Below are 13,626 nucleotides of genomic sequence, written 5' to 3' on the forward strand. Positions count from 1 at the left end.
GAGGACCAACGCAACGGGCCAACGGCGAGCGTGGTTTTCCCACATTTGCCGGCCCGGGCCGGCAATTTTGCAGCCGTCGATGGTGCTTCAAAAATCGTGCCGCTTGATGGCCGTGGATGAAGTTGGTCCCACCACGTTCTTGTCCGGACCCACTTCCTGCCTACCCAATTATACAACAATAAAATTTATACAACAAAATGATCCACAAAATGAAAGATGGTACAAATTAATTAACCTTTTACAAAAAGAATGACTCAAAGTGGAAAATGGTATGAATTTATCAGATTTAACAAAAGCATATTTCCTTTCTGGTGAACGATTGGGCGACATGATGAGAACCCCTCATTCTTGATTCAAGGTTGCCATAATTTGATTGAAGGTTGTTGATTCAGGTGAGCAAAGTTGGCATATTTATATTGTTATAATACTATCTGGATTTTAACTTTGTGGTGTTTCACATTGATAAGATGATGGAGGGATGGATCCAGATGCACTGATACATTCATGAGCTATGAATTTTCGGATGAGCAGCCTGATGCTTTTGTTGGACAATGTATGGTCTTTGGTGTCCTTCCTTCAGTCTCTTTGAGAAACATGTGTCTTGAAGACTTGAACACCCTGCCATTAAATTCATATAGCTTCTTGTAAAAGATAGAAATGGGAATATGTCTAGCCATTGCCATGTAATGTTCAACATTTGGAACTGATGACAATTAGATGTTCTTCTGTACGCTGGTTTCTTATTGTTTGGGCAAATCAAATCTAGTAATCTTCTACTGTAATGTCGTACTCAATAAACTCAGGAAAGGGTTCGGAATAACAACGATGGTGGCAAAAAAGAATCCGGAACATATTCAGTCCCGTTCATGTAAACAGAAACTGCATCATCATGAATTTAGTACTACTTTTCCTGACCAATTTTCGAGAACTAAACAAGACCTAACAGAAAAGAGTCCTCTCCCTCACAAGAAGGCCTACTAACGCAGGGCTTTCGCTCCTTGATCTGCTTTCCACTGGAGCGTTGACAGAGACCTCTCCCTAGGAGTCATGGACATGTTATTAAGATGGTAAATGTGGCAATCAATTAACTAGAACGCCAAACAAATATCAGTATTTCATCGATGGCCCTATTTGGATCCATGGGTTAGAGTTAGATTGGATTAGATTGGGTCATCTAACCTAAAAGTATTCAAACAGAGTGGGTTAGATTTGGTTAGATGCATTTAATCCACCAAAAAAACTATCCCCTCCAAGAGATGCTTATTTGGGTTAGATTGGAGTGAGCCCTACTTTTTCCCCTCTTTCTCTCCCCTTTTTTGGATCATTCTACGGCAGCCCTCCCCCATCCGCGCCGCCAGCACCCCCCCCCCCCCCCGGTCCGCCCCTCGCCGCGCCGCCCGTCGGCCACTCTCCGCGCCGCTCGCGGACGGCACGCAGCACACCGCAGCGAGCCCGGGTCGGCGGGGTCGGTCTCCGGCGCCGGCAGCGAGCCCCCACACCGCGCTAGCCATCCGCCCGTCCAAGTCTCGCCGTCCTCGGAGCCTCGCCGCGCCCCGATCTGCGCCTGTGTGGACCGGCGGCCCAAGATCTACGCCTGCGTGGCCCGGCGCCCAAGATCTGAACGGGGTACGCATCGACCACGTCGACTCCGGTGGCTACGACAGCAACGTCAGCTGCGGCCGACCTCCTGCGAGGTCGCCATCGGCGTCCTCTATGCCGGCGAGGCGAAGCATTTCGTGGCGCACCTCCACATGCCGGCCGCGTCGTCGGTGGGAGACGGCTACTACTGTGGCCTCGCCGTCTGCGACCGCCACCGCCACGAGCACCACCTGCTCGCCGTCGGCCTCTCGTACAGCCACCGCCCGGGGCGACCCAGCGGTGACCGTCAAAGGGCACGGCGTGTTTGTGCAGAGGTTGTCGAATGGGAGGGAGAGTTGGAGGGAGGTCACACGAGCCAGCCACACAAAATTCCGATGGAGAGAGACCAAATGATTGAAAAAGTACATTTAATCTAACTCTTACATCTAAATACCTTTTAACTCTTACATCTAAATACCTTTTAGTTAGAATTAGTTTTAGATTAGTCATGAGCTAGAAACTAACTCTAACTTCTAACCAAGTTAGAGTATCTAAATATGGCCAATGTTCTAGTTTAACTCTTCCTTCCAACGACGTTGATACACACAAATCAATTTCAACCATCAAAAAACAGGCACTACGCTGGGCCTGTCCTTGGTCGGAACGGAATCACAGGGAAGGGAAGGGGGATTCAAGATCGGGGTAGGAGCAGGAGAGAGCCAGAAGTTAACGGAAGGGAGAGTGCCAGAGCGGCACGGGGGAGGAGACAATCTCCTCCAGCGCTACAGTAATTTCCTCTCACACCACTCCAGCCACCAGCTCCAGCTCCAGCCAGCCCAACAGTATTTTTCTCTCACAGCATTCCAGCTCCAGTCTCCAGCTCCAGTCTGCCGAACGCGGTGAATGTTGAGGATAGATGGATAGATGTGGGACCGGGATCGCGAGGGATTGTGCCTGGTGCTCGACAGCCGAGGGAGGCGAGGCACCGGTCAGCATTCAGCGAGGCACTCGGATATAGGCTATGTCTGAATTTTTTTTTCACAAAAAGACGAATGTATATATGGAGTATTAAATAAAATTTATTTGTAAAATTTTTTTATGTATGAGTGTAATTTTTCGAGACGAATCTAATTAGTCAAGTTTCACCATGATTGGCTATAGTAATACTACAGTAACCGCTTCTAATCATCTTCTCATCATGCGGTCAAAGACTTTATTAGCTACAGCATATGCTACAGTACCATAATTGTGGAGGTTGTTTTGTAATTAGACTTCATTTAATATCTCTGATTAGTGGTCAAAGGTGCAAATATTAAAAAACGCTGCAAGTGGAATACGCACCGAATCTCGAGACGACTAAATCTACGGTAGAAAATTTGGCGGCCTGAGCCGGTACTAGTGGGAAACTACGAGAGGCGAAGGGTCTTGCTCTCTTTGACCAACTCTCTTTGACCAATGGAGGCTCCCACCGTATAGACATGGGCCGTTCTAGCCCAAACCAGGACATTCCGTTGGCCCAAACGATCTGGCACGCCCTTTGGAAAACCCCTGTTGCTACTTGCTAAATCATTTTGCTAGAGAATCAACGATAGAATTGTTCAGGATTTGATTAACTCGTATTTCTTGATTCAAGTGTGAACAACTTTCCAAACTTAGTGCGAAGGGGCCTATGACTGGGTTGATCAGCAGGACCTCAGTTGCCCCCAGCGCTAGAGGTCATAGGTTCAAGCTCCGGTGAGGATCAATTATGGTGGGTTTTTTATGACTTATTTTTTTAGGTTATTAAGAGTACACACGCGTGCGCGTTTAGTGTTACTACGTGTCTCCCGCACAATGAGTGCAATAGTATCTCCAATCTCTTTCTCTAGCGTGTGTATGGATGCACACGTGTGTGTACGTGTGGTGTGAATGGTTGTATGCATCCTATGTATACACCCTCTCAAAAAAAAAAACTCCGAACTTAGTCTGCCAACAGCTGGTGAACTGATCGCCTGGACTATGATCAACTAGTTTTGCTTCACGAAATACCATTGGATCATCTGAAGCTGTTCACTGATTCTTGGTTAGTAAAAAATATATTTATAGCTTGTCGGAAGAGTGCAAATTTAATGACTGAAATCATGCAGAATAAAAAAATATTTACAGCGTCAAGATGTGTGTCAGTCAGAAGTAGATGCTTCTATTCTCATGATGATGACTATGTTTTGGACCACGAATATTATCTTTTCTTCCTATTACCCATCATCATCCTATGAAAGACGGTACATGGCACCTTCAATGGTGGCTCCTGTCCGTTCCAATTTCCAAAGAGCAATGCCATTGCAAAAGAGATGGAGCTGCTCAAACACAACGGGTGGGTCTTCAGTTTCTTTTTTGGCTGCCATTGCGCGTGAATCTTGTACCAAGAGCAAAATTTTCATCAAGGACAAAGCCGAATTTCTAGTGCCTCCCGTCAGGTCTTAATAGCCAAAGTCCCCCTTTCCTCGGGATGATGTTTTTCAAATCGTATCAGCTCCAGCAGCAAACTTCTGAGTTCAACTCAATCCCAAATAATTCTTTCAGGGATTGCGGTGAAACATCACCTGTGTTTGATTTAATTTATCATTTTTTAATAATAGTAAATTATCCCATCTACTACCTCCAGTCATGTAAGAATGACGTTTCAGACAGTTGAACAAGGGATGTGGTACTCCAACTTATTAAGGACACGGTAAAAGAATAGGCAAAATACAGAACATCCAACTTATTAAGGGCAGGGTAAAAGAATAGGCAAATTACAGAACATCTCCTGAAAATAAAATACAAAAATAATATGACAAATGATGTTAGCGGAGACACACAAAAAAAAATCTGCCATGCAGATTTAAGAGAAGTTGCTGTTGAAGACAAGTGGTGGCACCTGAATTTTGCTTATGTCGATTGCCTGTACTGTCCAATCTTGGCCTTCTGAAATTGGCTTAGTGGTGGCACCTGAATTTTGCTTATGTCGATTGCCTGTACTGTCCAATCTTGGCCTTCTGAAATGGGCTTGTGCTTAATCTGTCCATAATGGAACACTATAAACATCATCAATATAATACTATCAATTCATCAATATAACGAGCACTCATCACCATTGTTAAAACTATAATATACCTGCAAGAGAAAATTAATGAGAGATCAGGACACTAATAGGTGTCAGGTGCTAGGATTGTTGAGAAACTTCACAAGCCATATTAAGCTCTAGGGGTGTATAAGTCAATGCATATTCATGACAAACAATCCTTCCAGATAAAACCAGAGCTGCCAAACACCTAGCTTTTCCTGTCAGCGGATTCTCTAGGCAGCTGCTAATCAGAATCTCAGAGCAGCTAGCTTCTCAAAAATCACTGTTCAGAGAAGTGAATACAAACAGGACCACTGGGTTCGCCTCCACTCTGAACCCACAACTCCTTGCAATCCTGGTTATTAACCACGTATGCCCAAATGCTCAGCATCATCTGGGGGGGAGGCCACTGCTTACATATGCCAGTTTAAGAAGAGCCTCCTAGAGCTTCTCCCTCATTGCGGGAATCAACATCGGTAATGGCGAACTCATAAACAATATAGACATATAGTACACATGTCCGCAACGAACCCTGTCAACTTGTGAAAAATACTAGTTACGGATTCATGGAAGAAAAGGACATTGAAAAAGTGCAATGCATTACCTTCTACAGAAAGTTAATGATAAAACAGGACAGGAACAGTTGTTAGATGCTAGGATTGTAGTCTCATTCCACTAACCTGAAAATTAGCATCACTTCAAGACGGAACTATGAAGAACTTTTCAAATCTTATATGCATAAGTCTGTCACCAGTGACTGAAAGAAACTCTTCATTAGATATCACCCTTGTCGTCAATTGTGCCCCATTTGAACCTGCATGAAACTTTGTACTGAATAAAAGACGCGCCCAAGCACCCAAGTAGCTACAAGTAAAACTAAAATGCAACCCAGAGAAATTGAAATGCAAAGGCATCATAAAGAAAGAAAGCGAATATAAGGAATTTCCAAGGTAACATACATGATCGTGACTGAACTACTTAAAAATGGCATTAGCATAGATGTTTCTTGCATCATGGTTAGAAGTACCCCCCCCCCCCCCCACAAAGATACTAAACAAAAGAAAGCAGAGCTACATTGAATGCAGGATGAGACTACACATATAACTCTACTAGCGCCAGTATTTGATAGCACTGCAGCTAATTTCCTACTGGATAGTTGCAATCATCATTAATAAAGTCTTTTACTACTAATTTGCTTCATCAAATCAGCGGGTAGCAAGCTTACACATTTACTCCTTCGCAAGAAGGAGGCAGCATGGACTCAGATGCAGCCATAAGCTGCCACGACCGCTTCCAGCGCACAAGGGGGTTTAAGGAACCCAATCTAAGCAAGCTTTAGTCCCTGATATTGATGCTGTTCATCCAACACCAGGGTAGTTCCAGCAGCACTCACCTCTCAGTGCCTGCACAAAGTTTCGCCAGCTTGATCCTCTTCATTACCTGTATGCCGCTTCCACTAAATGCTGAGCCATCACTGCCTCCTGATGCACTCCATATCTGGCAGCAACTCATTGAAATTGAAGTGTAGCTAGACCTTAAACACCCGAACTAACAACACATCAATCTGTATGCAATCCCGTGGCGGTGCTCTCAAATCGCTCCAAAAAGCTCGGCCAAGACCAAAGAATGTGCTGCAAGAATGTATCTGTGCACCCTGAATGTCTCACCAGATACTTTGAGGACTACCAACCAAAAAAAAGGCAGAGGTATCTTGTGTGCTTTTGAGGAGAAGATTACATATATAACACTTGAAGTTTTGGATTATTGTGGACATCACAAATTGAGAGCTTAGCTACTAATTCTTCATGTATGTTGCAACTATCACTAATGAAACCTTCATTTTTTTTTCTCTTATGCAAACAGGTAGCAAGCCTTGTTTCTAACACCTTTACAAGAGCATGGCAGCCTTTTAGTCAGTTGCTCAAAGCAAGCGCAAGAAAATATAATTCATGCACATGGGCTGCTCAAATTGTGAAACCAAACAATGATGATGTAAACAACAAAAAAACAGCTGCATGCGAGTGTAAACACGTTTAGTGCACTGGACACAAGGCTAATACATGTTTAAATATATTCTGCAACTAATTTGATAGCTGGGAAGTGTGTGCTGGAGACAAGATGCCAGGGGTAGTCGGCTTTATATGTGGTTAGCACAGGCAAATTGTGGCATTCTCAAATTGGCACAATCTTCTTTATCAAGACTCCATCTGTTCACGCAAATAACAAGTATTAAACGATTCATGATCTCATGGATACCGTGGACGTACAAAAACACCAGCATGCTATGCATTTATTTGCTAGAGATACTAGTAATATTTTAGGACATGAACAGGTGCTAGGATTATAGATTAGAGCAATTCAACTAACCTGTGTATAACTGCCACTTCAAGAAAGTCTGAATAACTTTATAATCTTTCATACAAAGTCCATCAGCAGTGGCGCAAAAAGATTCCTAGTCTTCCCTGAGACTCTATGAACATTTGCAATGAGCTGATGCATTCAAGCAGCTAAAAGTAAAATTAATCTCAGTGCAACCTGAAATTGAATTGGCTTCCAGCACAGTGCGAAAGATCAATTGATTATATTTTATTTCGACGGTACTGTGCAGGATTATAACTTAACTACTGCATATGGTATTGGACTGATTGTTCCTTACATGATGGCTAGAAATTTCACACAAAGGATAACACTACCGAACTAAAAACAAGCAGTGATACATTGCCTACTTTTGAGGATGAGACTACACATATAGGACTAAAAACAAGCAGTGAACTAAAAACAAGCTGATTGTTCCAAACTAAACTAGTACTTGATAGAGGCTTATCCACTAACATCTTTCTGGATAGTGACTGCAAAAAAACATAAGCTCATGCTCTTAACTTTCTTCTCTTGTACAAACGGGTACCAAGCTCGGACATTAACTCTTTCACGAGAGATGGACAGCTTTTAGTTAGATGCTCAAAGCCATCGGTTGCCATGACAGCTTCCAGTGCATCAGGAGATATCAGGAACTCAATGCAAGCCTCCTTCAGTCCCTGGCAGTTGTGTTGTTCGGCCAACGCAAGTGTGGTTGCGACGGTGCTCACTTCTAGGTGGTTGCACAACTTGTCCTCACAAATCAGCTTGAGCCTCTGCATGTCATACCTGTCCGCTGCTTCCAGCAAATGCTGAGCCATCAGAGCCTCTTCTTGCCCCTCCATCTCTGGCAGCGAGTCGTTGTAAATGAAGTGTAGCAAGGACTTGAACACCTCAACTACCATATCATCAATCTGTATACAATCCCCAGTGGCGGCGGTGCTCTCTCTCATCGCTCCCAAAAGCTCGGCCTTGAAGACAGGGGAACGCACAGCAAGAATGTATCTGTGTGCTCTGAATGTCTCCCCATCAACTTTGAATTTGACATCGGCACCATCTTCAGTTGCAAGGAGATTACTGAAATGAATGTGCATGTCAGACGACGGGACCACGACGAATGGAGGTGCAGCAGTCCTGTCCTCCGTATGGATCTCCTTGGAAATAATGACGTCGCACTTGATCTTGATGCTGTCGTCCTTGAGGTACTCCGATTTCTCTAAGAACTCCCTCTTGATGAGATCATAGCCGTACCCGGAAGTACGGTCGGAGTACTCGAGCAAGGCTGTGGTTCGGGTGTGCGAAGGCCCTTGTCTGCTGACCTGATTGAGTAGGCTGAACTTAGCATGCACTTTCATGGGCTGAGCGACAGTCTCGTCGAGTGCGAGAAAGACGGATATGAAATCAGCGTGGTTGGGGCGGGCGCCATTAGGATAGTACGAGATGCACCAGGAGCAGCCTCCAACCTTGAAAGGGCGAGATCTGATGAACATGCCATTGGGAACCCCCCTGGTGCGCGAGTAGCCCTCGACGTGGAGCAGATGGCTGCCAGTGACGGCGTCGGCGACGATAGCCGAGGCGGAGAGGGAACTGTTGGCATCTAGGGCGGCGCATACTGGACTCGTCATGGCGACGGGATGCGATGCAGAGAGGTGGAGTGGCGGCCGGCGGCCGGCGGCCGGCGGCGAGGGTTTTGGGGTTGGGGGGCGACAACTCGGCGACGGCGAACGAAGGGACGGAGAGAGAAAAAAAAACGCGTTGAGCTCGCTCGGATGGGCCGGGCCTCACTAGGCTAGGTAAAGGGTGCAAATAGTTGATCTTTAGGTCCACTTTTAACTCTCCCTCTAATTTAAAATTATGTACTATTTTTTTAAAATGGGATGTAACTTTGGAAAAAAATAGTACAGAATTTTTTTAAAAAAAATTAAAGGTGCATCTAAGAGTCATCCATTACACCCCTGTCTAGGTCCCTATTTGGAACATGAGCCCATAACTAATTTTAAAAATTAATATTTAGTTTTGAATTGGTAGGCGGAGGATTAGCTCAAGGTGGAATATTTGGATTCATAGGTTGGGCTAATGACCAACTTTTCTCTCCCATTCGCCTGGGTCTGTGTGCACACTCACTTTTTGTGTGGAGCCCATATAAGAGGGTGTTTGAGAGAGCTCTTAGGGATGGCGACGGGTAGAAACCCAAACTCATCGGGTTTTACCATCCCAAATCCAAACTCATAAAAAATATCTAGACTCATTAAAAAAGTCATATTCGTGATGGGTTTAAAATTTTACCCAAACTCATACCCATTGAGTTAACAGGTACCCACGGGTAACTCGTGAGTCTACGCTTTACTATACTAGTTTTTATCATAATTAACAAATTTAATATAGTAAGCATCAAATTTATAGCGTGTAGGAATACAAATACTAACCGTAAAGCAACAACATCCTATCCACCACCAAAATATTCAAGGATCTTTAAAATAAGAAGAGAAGGAGAAGAGATGTTTAGTTTATTAAAAAATTTAAAAAATAAAATGACAATTGCACTATGTTAGATTGGATTTAAAAAATTCATGGGTTTATGGGTTCGGATGTTGTAGGAATAAACCTGTACCCACAAATCAAATAGGTAGGACTTTGTGCTCATTAATAAACCAACGGGTCTGAGAGTTGACCCAAATTCGTACCCTAATGAAGTAAAAATCATCAGATTTTGGATATCCATTGCCATCTCTAAGAGCTTTATTCCACCAAAAATAGCTTCACTCCATGAAAAAATACCCAAACAGGTCAACTAGCTCCACTCCACTCCAGAACATAAGAAATTAGCTCCACTCTAGGTTTTTTTTGAGCTCCTCAATAGGTGTTCCATTAATTTTAGAAGCTGGTAAGAATAATTACCCACCTGCCACTAGTTACACATCTTTCTCATAACCTTTCACCCAACAAATAGAAAAGTTAACAGTCCCAACCGAGCAGTGATCCCCTCCACCGCCAGAGCTCAGCGAGCAGTGCTCCCCTTTGCCGCCGTCGTGGCTCGCAGCCTCTGCCCAGCCTCCGCCCCTGGTCTCACGGCCTCTGCCCCTTAGGCTCGCGGCCGCAGCCCCTGGGGCTCGCCGCCACCGTGGGCTCGCAGTCTCCGCTGTCGCGGCCGCTACCAGGACTCGCCGCGAGCGGGGAGCTGCGGGGCGGCCTGCACAAGGACGAGCGGCAGCGCGCGATCTGCACGGGTAGCTCGCCGGGGCTGGACACACCGCTAAGCAACCGCAGGCAGCTGAGGATGCAACGGCCTGGGGCACGGTGGTTGGGGCCGGCCGCACAGCTGCTCGAGCGCATCGCTGCATGGTGGCTAGGGGCACGATTGGCCGGGGCTGGGCGCCGATGATTGGAACAAAGCCTTCTCCAGGTAGAAGAACCACCTGGCAGATGGGACCCACATGAAAGTGAGGCAACGAATGAATTGGGCCGCTGGGCCGCTAGCTTGCGCACTGTGCTGGTGGGGCAGAACAGCCATTGGTTTGCACGTTGGGCCGGAGATGTCATGGAGCTATACAGTTGCTAAACAAAATGAACTACAAGTGGTGGAGTGGAGTTGAGTTTGTGGAGGGGAGTGATTATTTCGGAGGGCTCGCCCTAAAATTAGCCCCATTAGGACCCTTGAAGGGGCTAAGGATTTTGGAGAGGATAATTCAGTTTAGCCTAAAATTATCCCACTTGTTTAGATCCATGAGGAATAATTTAGTCCTAAAAGCTGGAGGATAACGTTTATCCCTTGTTTCCCAAACAAGTGCTATATCATTTAGGATCTGTTTAGAAGGCCAGTTTCACAACCCATGCGGATATGCTCTTGCAAATAAATTGTTTGTGTCTTTTGATTGTTCTAATTTCCAAATATTAATTTATTATTTTTCAATAGTTCTATTTTCATAGATGGAATTATTCTTTTTTAATAGTCCTGTTTGAATTCATATTTTAAAAATCGTATGGACGGCCGTTCCATTCCCATGCAAAGTAACTTTTCTAAAAAAAAAGATTGGCGTATGTATATGATGGCATCAAGGTATAAAATCGCGGGCTAAGATGTTTAGCGGAAGCTCTTCCAAAAAGCTAAGAGAGCTATAGCGAAAGCTATAGTGGAGCTATCTATTTAGCGGTTTGCAAAAAAAATATGCATAATGTGGCCAATAACATCAGTAATGCAACCAATTTCAGCAAATTTTTCATAGCCATACGTCCATAATACATATAAAATTAGAAGCATCATTGGTCTAACATTCTAAAATAGACTCAACACGTCTCTTGACTGCCTAACTGTGCCTGTGATGCTTTGTCTATGGTCCACCCTAGTTATATTGATTCTTTATTTCTTTTGGCTACATCTTTAGCGGAAGTAGCGGACATTTATTATCACTAAATCCTATAAAAAAACCCTATAGCGGACATAGCGGACAAATATTGTATAGCGTAGCGAGAGATCTCTTAAAAAGCTAATAGCGGACAATAGCGAGCTATTAGCGGGCTATTTTGTACCTTGGATAGCATCGAGACCGAGAAATTATGATCAATGAGATGATAAGTATAAGATCTTTCTTAATGATCATTGTACCAACATGAAACAGGACTATCCAAAAAAAAAGAATGGAGGGACTATACATCTTTTTAGAAAGGTGTATTTCGATGATGTGTATTGTGTAACAAGAAAAAAAAGGCTTCGACTGGGCGGTGTGGCCCAACAACCCAATCAATCTAACTAGATTAGAGGTGGAAGGGTAGATTTATCACTTCAGGTACATGTTAAATAGAAAATAGAAAAAAAGAAAAATTAATAAAGAGGGATAATATCAAGGAAAACAACGTGTCAACAATATGTGGACGGTAAATCTACAAAGCCCCCGTTCACAGTATCAAACGTGCCAACTTATGTATCTGCAGTGTCAAGCAGGATCCAAATTCCTCACAATTACATTACATCCACCGGGATGCTGGAACGGGTTATGTTGTGCGCATCGCCAAGTCCAAGTGCCTCCGCGTGGCATCCTACATCGTCTTAGGCCTGGACGAAGAGGAATTCAGCATCGCCGGGGCTGCCAGATTCTTTGGAGGCAGGCCTTCATGCTGGACATGCTTCACTCCAAAGATAATTTTTGCACAAAACAAGCTTTATTTTGCACTCGCCAAGTTGCCCAGGATATACCATACCACCACTGTAAAACAAAAGATTGAGTTCTCATAAAAGGTTGACAGAATACAACCCTGAATGATTATGTAAGAAGTCAGGTGAGCATCTTCTGGAAAGTATCGAAGTTCACTGGTATCCGGGTACGGAACACAGGAACAAAAACAGTGTTAATTCACGTCAAGCAATGTTACATCACATTACCGTCCCCTTGCAAAATGGTTCTTCAAAAGCTCGAGGTGTTATATTTGCCTCACTTCAGCATTTGCCATGATAAAAGCTTAAAACTTGTTTGATTGTGTTCACAACAAAGGAATTTCGCTCATACAGTTCCCGTAAAAATCCTATCCAAAGGCTCCCTTCCGAACAACCGTCTAGATTTCAGGTAAATAGTTTTTTTTACCACATGCTCCTAGCATAATCTAACAATCAAACAATAATACCCTTTTAGAGGGGTAAAACAATCTGGAGGCAGTCAACGAAGTAAATATGGCAAATAATCAGACATGGAACCTCATCGAATTACCTTATGGCAACATGCCAGATGCATTGTTTCAGCAACATACATAATCTTTCTGTAACGACAACCCCTCAGCATGCAACAGATAGATCATCATCTAAAAAAAATGCAACAGATAGATCAAAAGAAACGTGTCTTGGACTTCAAGGATCAATAATAATTAAAATTAGCTATGATCGAACAATAACAAGCCCTCAGTAACAGATAGAGCAAAAGAAATGTCGTCTTGGACTTCAAGGGCACCAAGAATAATTAAAATACGAAACTGCTATAATAAAGTTAAAAGCTCAAGAAATGATAGCTCATCCAGGCAGCAACAATGGTAAGCATTGTTGAAGTTGAACTATCAAACAAAGAAGTCCAATCAGACATTCTCATCAGAAGGTACCAATAGTTTTCCAAAATTATTATGTATGTTTATACAAATGTTCATGGCAAGAAAAAGTGTGCCTGTACATATTGATATAACAGTATTATAATCATGCCATACCTGAATCAGCACTGCCATACTAACATAAGAAGGTGCATGTGTTGTTCTTTTTTTTCACCAGGATCACCAAGAGAGAAAAACACATTAAACACCTTCCCATAGGAGAAAACAAAGAAGCACTCAAGAATTTTTGTGGTGCAGCACTAGTCAACTAGCACCATTTTCTACTTTCCTTTTTCACATTTACAAAACAAGTTACATATCTACAAAGATGCATGCAACTGGTGTCACACTAGAGTAGCGGGCTCGCTCATGCAATTAGCTGGATCCTAAGAGTTCAAATTGATCTAATTGACTCTTCGAGTAGCACTTGTCTCCTTAACCTACACATGCATTTGAAAGGACACACACTTCACATTTACACTTCAGACAAGAAGCTTAACTCTAATAGCATGCACATACAGAGTTACAGACAGACACAACAA

At 43.6% G+C, this 13,626-nt stretch overlaps 1 protein-coding gene across 1 annotated transcript; it reads right to left on the reverse strand.

Moving 5' to 3' along the window:
- Positions 1-7,229: 7,229 nt before the first annotated feature.
- Positions 7,230-8,758, reverse strand: LOC120650998 (BTB/POZ and MATH domain-containing protein 1-like). Its single transcript, XM_039928320.1, has one exon. It carries the CDS (start codon positions 8,641-8,643, stop codon positions 7,531-7,533), a length of 1,113 nt encoding a protein of 370 aa, XP_039784254.1. The 5' UTR covers positions 8,644-8,758; the 3' UTR covers positions 7,230-7,530.
- Positions 8,759-13,626: the final 4,868 nt, after the last annotated feature.

The sequence above is a fragment of the Panicum virgatum genome, chromosome 9K (genome assembly GCF_016808335.1).
Source record: "Panicum virgatum strain AP13 chromosome 9K, P.virgatum_v5, whole genome shotgun sequence".
NCBI lineage: Eukaryota > Viridiplantae > Streptophyta > Magnoliopsida > Poales > Poaceae > Panicum > Panicum virgatum.